At 38.4% G+C, this 18,126-nt stretch overlaps 1 protein-coding gene across 1 annotated transcript in view; it reads right to left on the reverse strand.

The window, feature by feature from the left end:
• The window catches only part of ITFG1 (integrin alpha FG-GAP repeat containing 1), a 226,241-nt gene that overhangs the window by 145,699 nt on the left and 62,416 nt on the right, over positions 1 to 18,126 (reverse strand). The window contains exon 7 of the mRNA XM_056136673.1: positions 844 to 905. Coding sequence (XP_055992648.1) covers positions 844 to 905 — 62 coding nt within the window. The remainder of the gene's footprint in view (positions 1 to 843; positions 906 to 18,126) is intronic.

Genomic DNA, 18,126 nt, shown 5'->3' on the forward strand with positions numbered 1-18,126 from the left:
ACTTGGTTAATATCACTCAGTCAGTTTGTCCAGTCCTCAAGTCCTATTCTTTAGTATGTACCTTGAACTTCCGGTGGTCTATTCTTCATCAGTTAATCATTATAAATTCTATTTCAAGCTAAAAATTAAATTAAAGAAAGAAATCAGTTTGGGAATCTACTTGAAGAGGGATGTGTGTGTGTGTGTGTGTGTGTGTGTGTGCGTGTGTGTGTGTGTGTGTGTGTGTGTATAAGGGTAAGACTGCTAAATCTTACTCAAATTGGCAATAATCTATTTCAAGCAAAAATTTTTAATTAAATGATGAAATTCTTCATTTCAGAATCTCTTGTGGTTGAAGTGTGTCCATGTGTGGATGTGTGCATGTGTGCATGTGTGTCAAAACTGCTTAGTACTAGTAAAGTTGGTAGTTAGTTTAGTGTTTGTTTTTCTTCTTCTTTTTTTTTTTAATTGTTATATAAGCCTGAAGGCAAAGAGGAAAAAATTAAATCTCTTAAAAAAGAATTTTCATCAATAAACCATCATGCTGACAAATTAAATGATAGTAACCTCTCTCAACAGCTGACAGCCTGGCAGGGGCCCTGTTAACATGTGCATTAGGGCAGACTGATAGGTTTAATTGGCAGCCATGCCTATAAACCTGCAGAGGAATTGATGTCGAATGAATCATTTCCTTCTGCAATATTCAGCAGTTTGAATGCAGCAATGCAACCAAAGCCTCTTAAAGTTGTTCTATTTATTGTTGAAATCAACCAACCAAGTGATTACTTTCATTTTATTTTCTAAAACTGTATGCTTTCACTGAGAATCATCATTTAAAAATGCTACAAAGAAAAGATTTCTTACCAAATTTTCCCATATTTCAAACTGGGAGGTACTAGAGGCAGATGATGTTGTGAGGAATAAATCTAGAAGGAAAATAAAAGTATTATATATTTTGCTAATAACATACACATAAAAACAAATGCAATATATAAGATAGTTAATGCAATTGTACTTAAACATGTTAAAGTTATATTTTAATGAAGCTGATCCCATCAAAGAAACAAAAGCAGATGGCTCTCAATTAGTAGAATTAAGGAAAGTGTATTTAAGGGAAGCATTTATCAGTCCTTCAGAAACATCTATATTTTTTAAGAAAATTATGTACACTATACTTTTTCGTCTTATACATTTTCTTTTTATATTTTTTAATTAAATTATATTTTCCAAAAAGATATGATCATAATTAATTTCTGTCCCTAAAAGCAACACTTAGCTATAAGGCATTTAGTGTTACATAACAATATTAAAGCATGATAGAAAGCACTCTGTTTCAACAGACATATATTATATTTCAAATTTTGAATAGTATTGGTGCCTTTATAAACAACATGAGATGGAGTAATAGCACAGGGGTTGTGGTGCATGGTCCCAGCACTATATGATCCCCTGAACATCACTGAGTGCAGCCCTGGAGATCTTTGAGCACCACTGGGAAGTGGTCTTGGAGATTCTGCAAGCATGGCTCAGGCAGCTCTGCATCCTTAGGTATTGCATTGTACCAGAGCCTGTTGTAGTGTTCAAATTACTGAGAGTATTCCTACATGCAGGAAACCTGGGTTCTGTACAGCATGATCCTCCCCAGAAGTAGCAAACCAGAAGCAGAGCTGGGAGTAGTACCTAACCCCGCCTCCCCCCCAACCCCATCAACAAAACAATAAAGGAAAAAGAAGAAACAAAACTGGAGTCATTTAGGATAGTCAATAGACACATTAACAAATGCTCATTTATTATATTAAATATTTATTGTATCAGTTATTATCAGAGAAATCCAAATCAAGGTAATAGTGAGACATAGTATTTTAAGTGGATGACACCTATGCAAAAAAAACCCCAAAAAACTGGGAACAAGCTATGTTGTTAGAATGTGGTGAAAAAGGATATGTCACTCACTACTGGTGGAAATGTTGGCTGGTTCAACCCTTATGGAAAACAATACAGAGGCGTCTTAGAAACGTAACAATAGCGCTGTCATAAGACCCAGCAACTCCACTTCTTGGTGTACGTACAATATTCATTGCAGCAATCAACACAGTAACTAGGAGATGGAATCCAATTAGGTGCTCAACAACGTAAGTGTATATTGAAAGTATAGCATATATACACAATGGATTACAATGCAGATGCAAGTAATGATGAAATCCTGCAATTCTCTGCAACTTGGATGGAGATGAAAGATACTATGTTATGTGAAGCAAGTCAAAATAAGGACAAATACTGGGTAATTGCACATACATGCAATATATAAGAAAAATAACAATAAGGGGGAATGCAAGGTAACAAAGGTGGGATACCCAGATTACCCTTGACTATAGATTAGAGAAATGAGGACAGGGAACGAAAGAAACCAAGATGGGGGATAAGAAGAGATGGACAGAAGATGACAGGGCTAGGGGTCAGGGGTCTCAAGCACACTGGCAGTATAGAGTTGTGGTATATGCAATAGAGCCAACAATACTGTGAGTACTGGATCTAAACTATAACTGCCAAAGTTAAAAATGTACCCATCAAGAGGCAGGTGGGGGGATAAGAGGCAATCTGGGGACACACGGACGAAAACTGACATGGGTGGTAGGGTTGGTGGGATTGTATCCCTGAAACTCCATTAAGATAACTATGTGGTATCTTTGTCTTTAATCATTTTGCCTTGATTTATTTTTATAAAATATATTAAAAATTTTAAAGTGGAGTTACTTATGCTAAGTATGACATCACAAACAGATTTCATTTTAGCTTTGGTTTTTCCTGGAAACAGAATTTTAAAACTACTCAATCAAAAATCACCTGTTTAGTATTTTTTAGGAAAGAAATTGGTCTAATAGGTGCCTAGTATTTCCTAAAAGAAAGTGACCTTAGTCAGCCAAAAAATATTAAAGGAATGTGATCTTGGCCACTTTTTGCTGTAATTTCCCTGTCCCTGCTATCACCACCCTATACAAATCTTTCATTGTAGCTCCTAAGAAATTTTTCTCATATGCTAGATGAGAGGTAGCTGAGTCATAAATCTCTGAATAAAGTCAATAAGATCTCCAAAATTTATTCAGTTGAACTTTTAAAACACAATTTAAGAGTTTGTTTTTCTGGAAAGTGCAAGGATTTTAATAAAATTCTGGGAAAAAACAATAGGTAGATAGTCAAATTAAACACCCTATTAAATCAAAGGCCAGATGAGCTTCAAATCTATTCTAGAAGAGGCATTTATTATGTTTGCATAATGGCAATTTTACTCAGTGAATACATAAAGTTTTAAAAGAGAATTGACTCTTAGGAACATTAAAATGACATTACTCTTGTTTTTAAAAGAACAGGAATTTTTCAGAGATGTGAAGACAATGACTACTTCAACGAAAAGGGCTTTTCATCTTATATGTTTAGAAAACTATCTTTCTCATCTTAACATATTTTATGTAAAGTTTTATATAAATCTAATAAAATAGAAATAATTAAAGAGTTTTATTAAAATCTAAGTAATTTTAGGTATCATGACTTGAATTCAAAATACCTGAATAAGTAAACTACTTTTTATGTCAATGCACCAAATACCCTTGATTTGATTTTCATCACATTAATAATACTGTCTATGCATACAGAAATGTAACACTGCATGAATATCATGTTTGTACTGCCAAATACATGTTTCCTATGTATGGCATGCATGTGTGTGTGTGTGAAATTTAGAAAAATTCACAACCAGTATCTCTGAGATTTGTGTATGCCACAGGTAATATCCTCTCTTCCCATATGGAAGTACAAATTTATCCTTCTTTCCGAGGATGTGGCTAGACCTTCTATTCTGTTTGAGGACCACCTATGCATATATCTTGACTTATTTCCCACTATTCCTTCAAAAAACACTAATACTGCAGACAGAGCAAATCAGTAGACTAATTTAATCTATTTTGTTACATCTATTTGCTTCAGCACATGCCATATATTCTTTGTTCTTCTCTGTAACAGTCACCTGGTGAACTAATTTTTCATAAGGAGTTCTAATATATCCATCCTTCATCTCCACAGACATAGCTTCCCTTGATTATTATTCCACTATTAAAATAGTCATTAAACGTACAGCAATATTCTGATTTTTTATGTTCTTTCCTGAGCTTCTGCAGGGAGGAGTCAGGACAGCCTAATATTTTTTTTATCATTGTAGATCCTATGTGCTTAGAAATAGTATATGCTTGTATGTTTATTAAATATCATGCTGTATACGTATATGTTATATATATACATATATACTGTACACACATATATAAGTTCTGGAAACTGGGCTGGAGTAACAGTATAGTGAAAAGGGCTCTTGCCTTGCATGTGATTGCCTGGTTTCGATCCCCATATATGGTTCCCTGAGCCCCACTAGGAGTAATCCTTGAATACAGTGCCAGGAGTAAATCCTGAACACTGTCAGGTGTGCCCTTCAAAAAACAAACCAAAAAAAAAAAAAGGGTGGGGAGGAGGAAAAAGAAAAAATTATTTTAAACTATCTGAAAATAGTCTCTCACATTCTTAAATGGAAAGTCTAGGAAAAAGAAAAGTCTCACGTTAAAGCATTCCATTAAAATGTGGTATGACCGATAACAGTAACCAATAACTACTGTATTAAGAATGCTGAAAGGCTATTTCATTGTTATGTTACCTGAAACTGGTAATACTTGGCATTAAAAAGTGGTTAGAGATCAATAGAGATATCTCAGAATCACTCATAGCCATGACAATAAAATCATAGAACTATTTGAAAGAAGCAGTCTGAAAAGGGGACAATTATACGGTTATGTAACAATACAGGTGGGTTTGGGATCAAAGCCAAATTCCTTGGTATGTGCATTAGCTTCATGAAACAACTTCTCTAGTATCACAAACGACCATTTGGAGAAGAAGAGCTTTGTTCATCACCATTCCTAGAGAAACACATTTTTTTTTTGTATTTATTTATTTATTTATTTATTTAACTTTAATTAGTGAAACACCATGAGGTACAGTTGTAGACTTACAAATTTTTGTGCCTGGGTTTCAGTTATACAATGATCGAGTACCCATCCCTCCACCAGTGCCCATTCTCCATCACCAGGGGTCCCAGTATCCCTCCCACGTCCCATCCCCCCCATCCTACCCTGCCTCTGTGGCAGGGCATTCCCTTTTGTTCTCTCTCTCCTTTTGGGTGCTGGAGAAACACATTTTTTTTAAATCAATGGTTTAGTTTCAATAAATTTGCATAATGATGACACCATGTCAGATTCCTAAAGTTTCCTTTATAATATTTTAGAATTACAGCACAATGCTCTTTCTATTGCTATACCTTCACAAGCAATTTAAGACTTTGATAAAACAAAAATGAGAAGAGGGATTAGAAATATCATATCTTATAAAATGGATTTAAAATCAATTCATTTTGCTACTCAATTATAAAGATATTATAAATATTATATGTAGAAATAAAAACAGACTATTAATTATTAACAGTTTAATATGAAGAGCACCACCTTCAGAACTGAATGAAATGAGAATGAAGTAACAGCTAGAAAACTATTTTAGTCAACAGAGCAATAAGATTCTCACCCTCCCACATGGCTACAAGTAATTCACACAATAAAATTAAAGGAAATGTGCTCAATGAAACTGTAATAGGTGCTGTGACATTACACCCACACCTTCTGGTAGGACTGGATAGATGACTCCCTTACCAGCTGCTGGAAGACATGCTGCTGGCAGAAAGCTCTAAGTACTCTGCTCTTTTAGAACAGCTTTAGCTGAAAAGAATTACCTTGACAAAGGTTGTGTCCTTTTTTTGGGTGCTAAACTGCATTCAATCATTGGTCAGTTCAAAAGAACAAAGTCTAGACCCCATCACCACTCAGGATGACTCATTAGGGCATTCTGCATTCCTAAGTTCTAGATTGAACTGAGGTTTGAATTGACACTGAATCACTGCCCAACTCTGCTTCTTTCATTCCACTGGTATTACAAGAGTACCTCTGAAAATAAACTGCTTGCACACTAATCAGAATCTGCTTCCTGGGAAACCCAGTCTCCAATTGTTGATATTAAAAGTGATCTGAGAAAAAGAAACATATCATCTTGCGTTGGGGCTGGAAACAAGAATTCACTCACAAGAGAAATTCAAAGGATCTTTTACTAGTCTGTTTTGGGATAGTAGACAGGGAAAAAGAAAAAAAATGTAGTATATTGTCCTTTTGAGATAAATAAGATAAACACAAATTATAAGGCAGTGAAATTACATGGCTATTGTAAAGTCCAATTGAGGAGATATATAGAAAAGACACAAAGGCCAAGCATGACTGTTCAGAAACTAAAAGTCATTCATAAAAGCCAGTGTCCCATGGGTAGCATATGAAGAACATTATATCCTACAGGAGGAAAGCAAGGAAAGCTGAGAATCAAGACCAAAACTTAATGGTAAGAGTATCAGAGCTTCAAGTTTCAACTTATGCAGCCATGTTAAAGTTAGGGATTTAGTTGGAAAAGAAAAATATTTTAACCAAAAAATTGGAACATCTGGGTGCTAAACATGAAAATTTGTAATTTATAGAATCACTTGCACCCTCAGAACCTATAAAAGCGGTCCTCTCATTTACGATTAAAGACTGGTGTTCATTCTTCTATGAGGATCATGGACAAGTCTGTATCCCCATTAAGCAATATTTGTGCTACTTCCTATGGTCTGTCCTACTATTTCAGAAGGTCAGTAGGCCAAAACTTGGGGTAAGTCACATGGGACTATAGTCTGATATAAGTCCAGGACTTACCTAACATGTACTAACAGGAGTCGGGAGAGTACTTCACGAACTATGTACTGACAGGGATCAGGAGAATATTTCATGAGACTATGTTCTACTAGATCAATACAGGGTAGAGGCTTGAGTTGAAGAAAGGGCAACAACGTGGAACAGAATGAATGTCAGGTCAAAGTGAATACAATGAATCCCTTCCACCAGTGGAATGCCAGAAGTTCATTTTGCAATAATAGAAATATTCTGTATATAGTATATAAACATTCTGTATATAATTCCAAAAGAGTAACATAGTGGTTCATTCTGAAAAACTGAAGTTAATGTAACATTTGTAGTACTTTCTGGAAGCTTCAGATATTTCTATGAAGAATGGGCCAAAATAGTATCATGATAGATATATTGTTTCTATGTTTGAGCCAGGAGATACACCTGGGTCCTTTTTACATCCTTTTACATTCAGTGTTTCTTAGTAAAGTATCAACATGAGAGTGTAGAAAAAAAATCTATCACTTGCTTTCATTTGTTTATTAATAAAGCACACCTGGTTGCTGAAATAATCAAGATAAACCAATTAATATAAAAAATTCTTCCTCTACAAAGAAGCAGTTTAACTGCAATGTGTAACTTAAATCCTATAAGGCATAAAACTCTAATATAAATAAGAGACTGGAAAAAAAGAAGAGAAAAACAATAAAATGTCACAGAATACATAAATTACTGGTTTCAGGGTGGGAGAGATAGTACGAAACATAAAGTGCCCACGAAGAACCCACTATTTATCAATTTGGACAGCAATTTAACAGTTAAATTAGTATGAAAAGTACTCATACACAAAAAGTATTTTTAAATATTTATACTTAAGCCAAAATATTTTATGAAGTATGGGTGAAAGAGAAACTTTAAAACTTGTCAGCAGACATAATTTGAGTCACAGATTACTAATATCAAAAGAACTAGGAAAACCGGGGGTATGATGCCGCCAGCAGGTCAATCTGTACCTGTGAGGTGAGTGCATCAGCAGCCTGATGGAGCCTTCAGACTTCCAGATACCCCAAAATTGCTGCTGTGCCTTTGGTCAGACCCCAAAAACTTGGGGGCAAGTTTACCAAGAAAGTAAATGGCCAAAAGTTAGGTATGTGGGAGCCATACCCACAACCACTTCTGGCTCAGCTATGTAACTAGGAGGCATGGACTCTCTGGTTCCTGATTAAACTGCTTAATGGCCATGATCCAGAGAGTCAGAAACAAATCTTGAAACCCAACAGCTTATGGCAGAAATACGTCCAGTCCCTGCAGTAGGCTAAGGGCGCTGGGCCACTGCAGGTGGGAATAGGTTTTGTGCCTTGACCTGTTCCCCCTGGCGGCCTGGTGGCCGTCATCCTCCAGAGGCAGGCCACTGGACAGTCAGGTTTGGGCCTGCAGTGACGAGACATGAAGGGCCTCACGGGATGGGGGTGGAGACAGCCCTTTCCTCCCCCTGAGTCACTGCCCACAAACAGCCTCTCTGGCTCCTGATCAAGCTGCTTAACGGCCATGACCCCAGAGACTCAGAAACAAATCTCGTAACCTAGGGGCTTTTGGCAGAAATGTGTGTGGACCGCGCAGTAGGTTACTGTTGTCTGGCCACCGCAGGGGGAAAGGGTGTTGTCCCTCCGCCTTCTCCCCCTAGGTGGCTCAGTGGCCGCCATCTTCCAGAGGCCATTGGACAGTCAGGTTTGGGCCCACAGTGACAAGAAGCGTGGGGCCTCACGGGATGGCGGTGGAGCCAGCCCTTTCCTCCCCATCCCAATGAGACCGAGTTGCTGCCCACAAACGGCCTCTCTGGCTCCTGATCAAGCTACTAAACAGCCACGATCCCAGGGTCTCAGAAACAAATCTCGAAACCCAAAGGCTTTTGGCAGAAATGCGTCTGGTCCTTGCTGTAGGTTACCGGTGCTAGGCCACTCCAGGTGGGAATAGGTTTTGTGCCTTGGTCTGTTCCCCTGGTGGCCGCCATCCTCCAGAGGCCAGTCAGGTTTGAGCCCTCAGTGACGAGACACATGGGGTCTCACGGGATGGTGGTGGAGCCAGCCCTTTCCTCCCCATCCCAATGAGACCCCAAATCGCCGCCCATGAACGGCCTCTCTTGGCTCCTCATCAAGCTGCTTAATGGCCATGATCCCAGAGGCTCAGAAATAAATCTTGAAACCCAGCGGCTTATGGCAGAAATGCGTCTGGACTCCTCAGTAGGTTACTGTTGTTGGGCCACCCCAGGGGGGAAAGGGTGCTGTCCCTCCGCCTGCTTCCCCTTGCAGCTCGGGGGATGCCATCCTCCAGAGGCCATTGGACAGTCAGGTTTGGGCCCACAGTGACAAGACACGAGGGGCCTCACAGGATAGGGGTGGAGCTAGGCCTTTCCTCCCCACCCCAATGAGACCCTTCGTGGCCACCCACGAATGGCTTCTCTGGCTCCTGATCAAGCTGCTTAATGTCCATGATCCCAGAGACTCAGGAAAAAATCTTGGAACCTAGCAGGTTTTGGCAAGAAATCCCTCCGGATTTAATTGTTAAAATTTCGGAATTTCAAACTTGCATGGCCACTACTGCAGCAGCCACGCAACATCATTTTATTCATAATCAGCAATAGAAAACAAATTGTCTACTGTTGCCTTTTCAGCAGATCTGAGTTTTGGGGTAAAATCCCAAATAATAATGGTGGGTGTGGTGTCAAAATGTTGAATATAATCAAAGTATACAGAGAGTAATTTGGAAATCATCTGCCCCACAGGTAGGGGGAGGGTGTGGGATGGAGGTATACTGGGGATTTTGGTGGTGGATAATGGGAACTGGTGAAGGTACAGGTGTTTCATGTGTGACCGTGACTTAAACCCGAAAGCTTTATAACTGTTCTCACAGTGATTCAATAAATAAAATTATAAAAAAATTGGAAAAAAAAGTAAGGTGGAGTTCATGCCCAATTCAATCAGCCTAATCAGTGGCTGAATAAATAGCAGTACTCCTACATTTAAAAAAAGAAAAGAAGAATAACTAGGAAAACCTCTGACAGATTAGTGCTTTGATGTTGTAAAGCAGTATCTGATACATATTTTCACTCACGGAGAACCAATCTTCTCTCTTATTTCCCTGTAACAAACAACACTTCCAGATAATGTGCTGTACAGAAGCAGCACTCATTTACAAAGATATGAGGAAACTGTTTGAATGAATCCCCAATCACAAGAAAGTATGTTTAAGAAAACATCTGGATTTCTAAGAATGATTTTTAAAATTCACATAAATGCATCACTTCTTTTTTTTTACATGCCAAGGACTGAACCCAGAACTTCACTGCATTCCCACATCAAGTTAGTAAGTTTCTATCTCGATTTCCCTTCCTTTTTGTCCTCTTTCCTATACTAAAATGGATCCTAGATGATGATTCTCTATACTCAGCAGACTTGTAACTACCTCTAACTTTAAAAGGGGTATGTAAGATTCAGAGACTCAGGCAATATATTAAGAAGCTCAATCATTACTATTATATATAAAAAAAACAACTTATAGCACTGGAGAAACAATATATCGCTATCCTACTTTATCAATCAAAGCATTACCAGAATGCCTTTGTTAATGATGAGGATGTGATGATGGAGGTGGCGGCGGTGGTGGTAATAATAATAATAAAGTTGGGTCTACTTATTTTAGATTTTATCTGAACATGAGACTTAGGCAAAAACAATACATTCCAAGTTACAGGCTGTGCTCACAAAATGATGATGTGGCCTGGTAAGTCCCTGGAAATAGAATATCTAAGGTGGTTAATATTTTCATGTGTTAAGGATTATTAACAAAAGTCACTGTCACTGTCCTCCTGTTCATCGATTTGCTCGAGTGGCACCAGTAACATCTCCAGTGTGAGACTTGTTGTTACTGCGTTTGGCATATCGAATACATCAAGGGGAACTTGCCAGGCTTTGCCATGCGGGCAAGATACTCTCGGTAGCTTGCCGGGCTCTCCAAGAGGGGCGGAGGAATCAAACCTGGGTCGGCTGGGTTGGCCTCGTGCAAGGCAAATGCCCTACCCTAATCACTATATTTTTATCATGGAATATTTATTTTTCATGAGCTGTGTGTTGAATTTTTAGTAGAAATGTAGTCAAGGTAATCATGGTAAATTAATAATTTTCAAAAACAGTATTATTTTGAATCCAGGTGTTAAATGTGTGTATCAATTGCAGGAGTTTTCTCTACTCCTATGAGATCAGTGTGAAAAAAATCAGGGGAAGTTTACAGCTTCAATATTTTTAGTCTTGTAATAATTTAATATATTAAAAGACATTAATACAAGTTTTTTATATAAAAAGACACTCATTTCTAGAAGAGTCCTCTGTGTTCCAGAAGGTAAGAAATTCATTAGAGATAATAATAATAATTAATAGTGGAAAAACTGGAGAACAGGAACTTGGCATTAATCATCACTAAAATGTTCAGATTTTCCATCAAATCTCATTAAAGTAAATTTAGTTAAATGAAGGTTCTATAATACAAATTCTAGAAGTGCATTTGTCTTGACGTTTTTTCCTTAGGAAAATGTAGTCAGGCTGTATTTCTTCTACTTCTTTTTTATGTAATATGCTTCCCTACTTTCATTGGTCTCTTGCATTCCCAAATCCTGATCCTTTCTTTCCATGACCCCCATGCTTCAAATGTAAGTTTATTAAGATGTAATTCTCACTAACTGCTCAAAAATTAATAGCTACTTACACACAGATAAAAGGTTCTTGGGGCAGTTTAATCAAGGGATGTAGAATTTCTAAGTACTTGTCACTGTCACTGTCCTCCCGTTCATTGATTTGCTCGTGCAGACCCAGTAACATCTCCATTGTGACAATTGTTACTGTGTTTGGCATATTGAATACTTCACGGGTATCTTGCTAGGCTTTGCCGTGCAGGCGAGATACTCTCGGCAGCATGCTGGGCTCTCCGAGAGGAGTGGAGGAATCGAGCTCAGGTTGGCCATGTTGGCTGCAAGCCCTATCCGCTGTGCTTTCGCTCCATCCCATATGTGTTCATACAGTAAGTACTTATTTATTCTAAGTACTTATTTCTTCTAAATGAAAAGATTACGTGTCAGGCTATACTGATGATAAAGGAATCTCCTCCCTCAACAAATGTATCACCTTTTCTTTTTGTGTGGGTGTACACAAGGTTGTGATCAGTGCTGACTCCTAGCTGGTTCTGGGCTCAAGAATCACTCCTGGCAGTATTCAGAGACCCTCTTTCTCTGACTCATTTCACTCAGTGTGATACTCTCCATGTCTATCCATCTAGAAACAAATTTCATGACTTCATTTTTCTTAACAGGAAAACAAGGGTAGGCTGCAAAGCAAGCCCTTTAATTCCTGTACAATCTGTTGGCCACAAATCTCTCGAGTTAATTTATAAAAGATTCTGAATTCTCCATATTGATAGACCCATATGTGAAAAAAAAAAATTTTCAATTTAGACCCAAATTCAATCCCTGGCATCTCATATGGTCCCCAAAGCAGAGCCAGAAGTAACCCCTGAGCATCACTGGGTGTTACCCAAAAAGTCAAAAAAAAAGAAAAGAAAAGACTTATCAGAAAGAAAGCAAAAAAAAAAATTGAGACTAAGAATTAAATAAAAAAACACCGTTGGCTTTATGAAGAACTACTAATACACTGGCCCCCTGGTGCTGTGTAATACCATCAATGGCCAAGACTCAGAGTCTATAAAAACCAGCTCCCGGAACCGCGCGGCCGCATTCGCAGTCGCGCGATATCCTATTATGACATCTTATTATCTCATTCCTACTTTGGACAAACTGGCAGGCTACCGAATGTAGCCTGCCCACACGGCAGAGTTTGGCAAACTTCCCATGGCGTACCCAATATGCCAAATACCAGTAACAATGATGGGTCTCATTCTCCTAAAGAGCCTTGAGTATAATCTCAGGGCTAGGATGAAGGAGTCGTTACTGGGGCCTGCTCGAGGCAATCGACGATTAACAGGATGATTTGTGACTAATACACTGATATCCACCTCGCATGAGGAGCTAATGCAGCAGACTTGTTGCTCAAAACAAAACAAAACAAAACAAAACAAAAAACAAATCCAGAAAAATAGCAAAATGAATGAAAGTCATTAAAAACAAAGAAAGATTTACTGTCACTGTAAATTGTCCAAAAAGCACTGCAGGAGATGAAGAACCACTTATGAAAGAAAATGTAGCAAAATATGTTGAAAAAGAAAAAGTGGTCATTTCAACAACCCTATTCATAGCTCCTGAACCTCTGCTCCCATTCACAAGAGCGCAATAGTTCATCATCAAATTTTATGCTCACAGTTACACTTCCTATCACTGGGTGAAGATGGGAAGGGAAGCAAAAGAGCAATTCCCAGCATAATTCCTCAGGGAGTCCCGTGGGGACTAACTACACAGATCCACCCTTAGCACAGCAGGAGCACCAAAGAGCCAATCCCGAAGACAATTAAAAGTCCACCTAGTTTAATGAGCAAAAATAATAAGCACCAACCAGTTCAGTAAATCCCTAGACAATGAAATGACCACTATGAGAATGCAAAGAATGATGGTACAGACAGTCAGCAAAGAAAAAGAAAGTATAAAAGCTGAAATGAGAAAACTACAAGCAGAGATGAAGAGCATGGTAGGTGGCATAACAAGCTCAATACCAGCTCTGAGCTGCAAAAGAATAGAGGCTAGAAAAGATCAAGGTGCTTCATGATGCAACGGAGGAAACTACTGAAAAACAACAGAAAGTGGAACAAGTCTGAAAAGAACAAAACACCAGAGAATTATGAAATGAGTTCAAGGGAAACAAAAAATTACTGGAGCACCTGAGCATGGGAAAACAATTTCAATAAAGAAATAAGAATTAAAGAATTAAAGGAATTATAGATAAAAAATTTCCAGAGTTGAGAAATAGAGGCCTACAGGGTCCCGGCAAAAAAAACTGGTTAACATACGAAATTCCAAAACAAACTGTGCTCAGGATGAAAAATCCAAAAATAGAGGACGAATACTGAAAGCAACAAGATCTAAAAAGGAACACTCCCTAACATTTATAGCAGATCTATTGAGATGAAATGATAAAGCCAGAAGAGAATGGGGAGGGATATATAGTGCAAACACTCAATGAAATGAACATGTCACTAGAATACTCTATTCGGCAAGATTATTATTCAGATCTGAAAGAACAGTATAGGTCTTCAGGGAAATGTAACAGCTTAGGAAATTCATAGCCTTGAAACCATTAAAAGTCCTTCTTCAAAGGGCAAGAGCAACTCCTCATTAATTAACACTGAACATGGCATTCAATCATGGCTCCATGATTGGTTGCCCTCTGCTAGAGTGAAGAAATGTTTATTTACTCCTCTTCTGCCATGAGATGGTGTACTTTCACAATAACAAATTAACATTTCATTTATACTAAATGTTTTATATATATGGTCAGGTTTTTGCTTTTACATCCACAGTTTTTACTACAATCCTTTACTTATTAATATGGACTCTTAAGCAGTACCTGTAATATTTCCTAATCACACAAATCACAAATCATCCTGTTAATCGTCGATTGCCTCGAGCAGGCCCCAGTAACGTCTCCTTCATCCTAGCCCTGAGATTATATTCAAGGCTCTTTAGGAGAATGAGACCCATCATTGTTACTGGTATTTGGCATATTGGGTACGCCACAGGGAGTTTGCCAGACTCTGCCGTGTGGGCAGGCTACGTTGGGTAGCCTGCCAGTTTGTCCAAAGTAGGAATGAGATAATAAGATGTCATAATAGGATGTCGCGCGGCCGCGAATGCGGCTGCGTGGTTCCGGGAGCTGGTTTTTATAGTCTCTGAGTCTTGGCCGCTGATAAAAGGTAAAAGGTAAAGGCCCTCCTGTTGATCGTCGATTTGCTCGAGCGGGCCCAGTAACGTCTCCATTGGAGACTTTGTTGTTACTGTGTTTGGCATATCGAATACTCTCAGTAGCTTGCCGGGCTCTCCGAGAGGGGCGGAGGAATCGAACTCGGGTCGGCCATGTTGGCCGCTTGTAAGGCGAACGCCCTACCTGCTACCTTTTCTTAGGAAAGAACATTCTTTTTAACTTCCATAGTCTTATTCATTATTTCCTCTTAAAATTTCTTTAAATCTCTTCAAGTTTACTAAAATTTATATGTGTAGGATATATCTATTTCACATAAATCTCAAAATGTATGAGCACATTATTATGCATATTAGTTTTTAGAATTAATACCCATTAGTAGACTTCTGGAAAAGTAAGCATCTGAGTCTCACTCTTAGAAAAGTACTTTGTGAGAGTCTAAGATGCGAATGATGTAGATTTCTGTTTAAAGGATGAGTTAAGCCATGGAAATTGGGAAATAACTTTGAAAAATAAGGAAGAGTTGTGGTGTCAAATCCTTGAATACACCGAAATTCTGTAAGTATCATTATTTTATATACATGCGCTTCATTTGGAGTGGAGCAATAGCACTGCGGGTAGGCTGTTTGCCTTGCATGCGGCCGACCCGGTTCTATTCCTCTATCCCTCTCAGAGAGCCAGGCAAGCTACCAAGAGTATCCTGCCCACACGGCAGAGCCTGGCAAGCTCCCTGTGGCGTATTTGATATACCCAAAACAGTAAAAACAAGTCTCACAATGGAGATGTTACTGATGCCCACTCAAGCAAATTAATGACCAATAGGAGGACAGAGCTACAGTGCTACCCCTGTTAAAAAAAGTTTGTTTTTTAAAGGAGAGAGAGAACAAAAGGGAATGACTTGTCACAGAGTCAGGGTGGGATGGAGGTGGTGGTGGGGGGGTAGGAGGGATACTGGGATCAGTGGTGGTAGAGAATGGGCACTGGTGGAGGGATGGGTATTCAATCATTATATAACTGAAACTCAAGCACAAAAATTTGTAAGTCCACACTGTACCGCACGGTGTTTCACTAATAAAAATTTAAAACAAACAAACAAAAAAAACCTTTGTTTTTTGAGAAAAAAATCACTATAAATTTATCACTGATTACAAATTTTATGGAATTTCACAAGATTAGCCCTATTTTCTTTTATCTGTAGGTGTGTCCAAAATAAAAACAAAAAAGAGAAAGACGTTCTACCCTAGAGATGAGATTTAAAAAAACTAAGAATGAGTAAGAGAAAAACAAATGGTCAAAATCATCAGAAATGAAAATTTTGCATGCAGAACTGAGCTTACATGGAGGTTGTGGATCAGCAGGTATTTGGGACTCTGGTAGGATGGAAACAGGGTGTGGTGTGTGTGGAGTTAGAAGGATATAACTGTCACTGTCACTGTTCTGTTGTTCATTGATTTGCTCAAGCGGGCCCAGTAACATCACCATTGTGAGACTTATTGTTACTGTGTTTTGCATATTGAATACATCACGGGGAGTTTGCCAGGCTCTCCAAGAGAGGCAGAAGAATCGAACCGAGGTCGGCCATGTGCAAGTCAAACGCCCTACTGCTGTGCTATCTCTCTAGTCCTAGAAAGAAGGATATACCCATGGAAAATATAACAGTACTGTAAATCTGAGTACCTCAGTAAAAAATAAAAAAGGTAAAACAAATGCTGTTAAAATTTATATGGAGTTAAAAAAATTAAAAAATACACAGATTCAAAACAATCCTAGGAATATTGAAGATAAGAAACTTTCTCTTCCTAAAATAAAGCTATTGCAATCAAAAGAATGTGGTAATAAAATAATCTCTCAAGGGCCAAAGAGACACAACAGCAACCAATTCACTTGTCATGCACACAACTGACCTGGCTTTGATCCCCACAATCTCTTATGATCCCCTGGGAACAGCTAGGAGTGATCCTTGAGTATACAGTCAAGAGTAAGCCCTCATCATAGGTGAGTATGGCTCCAAAATAAAATGAAATTAAAAAGCTCTCAAATCAGTGGAATAGATGTGAGAGGCCATGACAGATCCTCAAGCATTCAACTTCTGGGTATCTACTAGAGATCTAACAGACACGGAAAACACTTTATCGTACAAGAACTGTATATGTATATATGAAACATTTTATAAGATATTAAGCTACAAATAAACCACATTACTATTTAAAAAGCTTGAGATACAAATTATATATAGGATAGTGAGGTGAGAAATGATGTCAGCAAGAATCTAGAATCTCTGTACTATCTCTCCAGCCCAAATTCTGTGATTTTTTTTCTTTGGGAAAAGTAGGTGTGACATGTGTTTTGACTTATTAATTATCATTACTAAGTCAATGAGAAACTATCTTATAAACTAAAGGTTGCTTATAATTTGTAAATCTCAAGAATTAAAAGTACCCTCTACTTTAGTTATGGTTATCCTCCTGAGCGGGTAGGGCATTTGCCTTGCACTCGCTGACCCGGTTCGATTCCTCCAGCCCTCTCAAAGAGCCCGGCAAGCCACCGAGAGTATCCCCTCCACATGGCAGAGCCTGGCAAGCTCCCCATGGCATATTCGATACAACAAAAACAGTAACAAGTCTCACAATGGAGACATTACTGGTGCCCGCTAGAGCAAACCGATGAACAACAGGATGACAGTGCTACCATGCTACAGACAGTCCTCCTGAAGTTTTTTGTTTGTTTGTTTGCTTTATACCTTTCATGATTCACTAATTAAGACTAATTCTACTTTAAAGTTTACTTCATAAACAAAATTCTATTTACTTTAGGCAAATTTCACAGAAATGAAAAAACCAAAGCAAAAACCACGAAACAAAAACTCACTCTGTCATTGAGAATTCTGATAGACTGCCATATTCCAAGTAATACGTGTTTTCCTAGTGAGGATATCAAAGATTCCAGTACTTGCTAGAAGCACCATAATGAAGGTTCTTCCAAAAATCAAGTTAAAAAAATTTTCCTATTTTGTAACAATGATTCTATAGTCTCTTAGTCCAATTTAACCCAAATTTTAATTAGTTTTTTAAGATAGATGGCAAAAGCATTCCCAAATGTTATCAAAGTATCTAATCCCTATAAATGATACCTAATATCCTTGGTGAATTGAGATCTATGGTACTTAAAATTTAGCACAGCGGGTAGGGCGTTCGCCTTACAAGCGGCCAACATGGCCGACCCGAGTTCGATTCCTCCGCCCCTCTCGGAGAGCCCGGCAAGCTACCGAGAGTATTCGATATGCCAGACACAGTAACAACAAAGTCTCCAATGGAGACGTTACTGGGCCCGCTCGAGCAAATCGACGATCAACGGGAGGGCCTTTACCTTTACCTAACCCTTGATTTCAGCTAGTCTTCAAATAGGTAGCATTGTAGCACTGTCGTCCTGTTGCTCATAGATTT

The sequence above is a fragment of the Sorex fumeus genome, unplaced genomic scaffold, assembly GCF_029834395.1.
Source record: "Sorex fumeus unplaced genomic scaffold, SorFum_2.1 ptg000122l, whole genome shotgun sequence".
NCBI lineage: Eukaryota > Metazoa > Chordata > Mammalia > Eulipotyphla > Soricidae > Sorex > Sorex fumeus.